This window comes from Quercus suber, unplaced genomic scaffold (assembly GCF_002906115.3).
Source record: "Quercus suber isolate HL8 unplaced genomic scaffold, Cork oak 2.0 scaffold_220, whole genome shotgun sequence".
Taxonomy (NCBI): domain Eukaryota; kingdom Viridiplantae; phylum Streptophyta; class Magnoliopsida; order Fagales; family Fagaceae; genus Quercus; species Quercus suber.
In genome coordinates, this window is record NW_027069678.1 from 964,014 (window position 1) to 967,105 (window position 3,092).

The 3,092-nt window shown below is 34.1% G+C and overlaps 1 protein-coding gene across 1 annotated transcript; it reads right to left on the reverse strand.

Moving 5' to 3' along the window:
• Positions 1–1,309: 1,309 nt before the first annotated feature.
• LOC112031044 (probable aquaporin PIP2-6) lies at positions 1,310–2,290 on the reverse strand. The gene is made up of 2 exons (XM_024063723.2): positions 1,963–2,290; positions 1,310–1,734 (listed from the first exon to the last, which is right to left on the reverse strand). Exons 1-2 carry the CDS (start codon positions 2,228–2,230, stop codon positions 1,427–1,429), a joined length of 576 nt encoding a protein of 191 aa, XP_023919491.2. The 5' UTR covers positions 2,231–2,290; the 3' UTR covers positions 1,310–1,426.
• Positions 2,291–3,092: the final 802 nt, after the last annotated feature.

The window sequence follows — 3,092 nt, forward strand, 5'->3', positions numbered from 1 at the left end:
AAAATAATGGATAGTAGGGAAAAAAAAGTTTTAGATGAAAACTCTAAAAAACCTGATACATTATTTTGACAACTCTAAACATTGCTACCTCGAAGAATACTTTGACCTAAACAAAATCAATTATCCTAAAAATAACATCCTTAAGACCTTAACCTCTAGACAAATCAAAATTCAACTGGATAAAGTGCAAATTTGGTCTAAAAAATTTACCCACAAAACAATTTCAAATCAAAACACAAAAAAAAATCTCAAATTCCTAAAATTTACTCATACCTCTCTCTCTCTCTCTCTCTCTCTCTCTCTACACTGATTCTACTTTTAAATCTTTTGTTGGTGGCTCATGCTTCCTTCTATCTGATCAATAATCCGTCTCAACTCTGTGCTCTCTAGGTATAGACTATATGAGTTTTCCTCTGCTCTGCACTATGCAGATCCAGAATCCAAATGGTGCCGTGGTTTACTGGTTTTGTGGATGGAGGCTTATAGTCTTATCTAATAAGACGTCGTTGTGGGTGGACTAGAGTCCTATGACTCTTATGTCTTATCTTCGGCTGGGGCCGTGGGCCTTAAGTTTTGTCTCTTCCCTTTTTTTTTAAGGTAATAGGATCGGTTTTGTGCAATGGCTAGGTATGCGGTTTGGCTGGGCTTTCAATTTTTGGCTGGGTTGTAGGTGGAGTTGTACTTCTGTCTGGGCTTTCAATTTTTTTTTTTTTTTTAATCATGCGTTTTTATATTTGTGAAGGTTTAGAATTTGAGTATTGATAGATTCTTGTTATTGTTGTTAGTAAATCTAGAGCTACAATAGTAGCTTTTTATATACATCAAGTTTTATTGCTTTATATTTGAAAGTTATTTTTTATTTCAGTCATTATAAATATATTATAAATAGTGTTTATTTTATTTTTAAATATTATTTTATTAGAAATTTTACTAAAAAATATATATTTTATTGGATATGAAAAACTTAAAAAAAGAAAAGAAGAAACATTAATTAAGTATCAAAAAGAATCAATGAATAAATTTATTATTAATAATAAACAAAATATAGTACAAAATTTAAATGAAAATATATGAACAAGAAATTCACTAAAAAAGTTAAAATATAATGAAAAGGAGATTTAAAAGAACTAAAATACAAAATTTTAATTAATCAATTTGAATCTCAAAGTGCAAAAAAAAAAATAGATTCTAAAAAAAAATATTATAATATAAAAATATTAAATAAATATTAATTTAATTAATATATAAATATTAAAAAAATGCCAAATTTTAATTCTCGCCCAAAAATGTTTAGGGCCGGCTTTGCTCCCATTAGTTTAAAATCCGGAGTTCGTCTCTGTGTGTAATATTCCTCTCCCATTTTTTTTTTTTACTATGCAAAAAACCTCTATAGTTTTGAGTTTATAGCAAACTGAATCTCAGAATGTTAAGGTACATGCCGAGCATTGGAATCTTTAGCTTTCCTCTTGGGGTCAGTGGCAGAGAAGACGGTGTACACAAGCACAAAGGTCCCTATGATCTCGGCGCCCAATCCAGCGAATTTGCTGTACCCATGAGAGACCATGTTGGCACCACCACCATTCCTTTCGTAATAATCCTTCTGAAAGGCCTTGACGATCCCAGCACCACTGATGGCTCCCAAGCACTGAGCCACCATGTACATCAAGGCTCGGATCAGCGACACCTTACCAGCCAATAGGCTCCCGAATGTCACTGCTGGGTTAATGTGACCATCTACGCACAAAACCAACTTTTAAAGTTAGCAAATAGCTAAGCCTAAAATCCATGTAAGAAAACAAAGAAAGAAAAACCACCTGAAATATTTAACCAAAAACAACCTTAATGATCTGAAGCTTAATGCAAACTAAATTGTAATGTTTAACTTTAAAAGCAAAGGAAGCAAACCTTAACAAAAGTGGGAAAAGAAGTAAGAAAGAAAGAGAGAAATGAAAACTCACGTACATGAAATATCAGCAATGCAGTAAGCAAGAATGAAAATCATGCCACCAAAGGCCCAAGCAATCCCTAGATGGTCAAGACCACCACAGACATCTCTAACATGGCTCTTGTAGCCAATCACAGTCAGCACCGTGACATATAGAAACAGCAAAGAAGCTATAAACTCAGCTATCAAAGCCCTGTAAAAGGACCACTGGGATAGTTCCACAACATGGAAGATCGGTACTGGAGCTGGGTCGTGATCGCCTTTGGCTGAAACTTCCCTGGCCATACGAAAGATTAAGAGAAAAATGCGAAGGCTAAAGCTTTGGTGAGTGAGTGAGAGTGAGCCTTTGGCTTCGGTGTAGAAATTAATGTGAGGCAGTGTAGAGGTTATATAAGGGGAGAGGAATGAGTAATTCTTGTGCCACGTGGCACAACATTGGCCACAACTCATTTCATGTGAGTGACAACATGGGCGGGTTATGGCCAATCACGTGGCACAAGAATTATTTTTCGAGAGGAATAGAAGAGAGTGTAAAAAGGACAAGGATTTTTGGTTTAAAGGTTTAAACAGAAAGGATTAGCATTTTATTACAGCAAATTGAGAACTGAAACCAGCTACTAATTCTTTTGTTTCTTTCGCTTTCACCGACCCGCATTTCCTCGTTTCTTAGAGAAACTTTCTCTGCATTTTCTGGCAAGTCTTGTGCAGCACTTACCATACGCCTTTGATCATTTTTGTTTTGTTGTTTATATGAAGAAAATAGATTCTTCCACTGCTTTTGGAATTATGATAGTTAAGAATAAAAATTATACTTTCTTTTATATAAAAGGTTTTAATTCTGATCACTTAAAAAATAGAATAAGGGTTTCAAATGAACCAAAAGTTTAGCCAAAAAAAAAAAAAACTTATTTATGTTAGTTTATGTGAGTTGTTCAAGTTGTACACCGAACCCTTCTCATTAGAGAAGTTGATGAAATGCTAGCAGCAACGGTTGCAGCCAAAGAAGATAATAATGGGAATGGAATTGAAGCAGATGAAGAAATTTAGGGTATTTTGAATTTTTTGGAACTACATTTGATTAAAAAAAAAAAGTTTTTCTTTGTTCTAGGATCTGAACAGGCTAGAGGTTGGCTTAGTGGAATCCAAG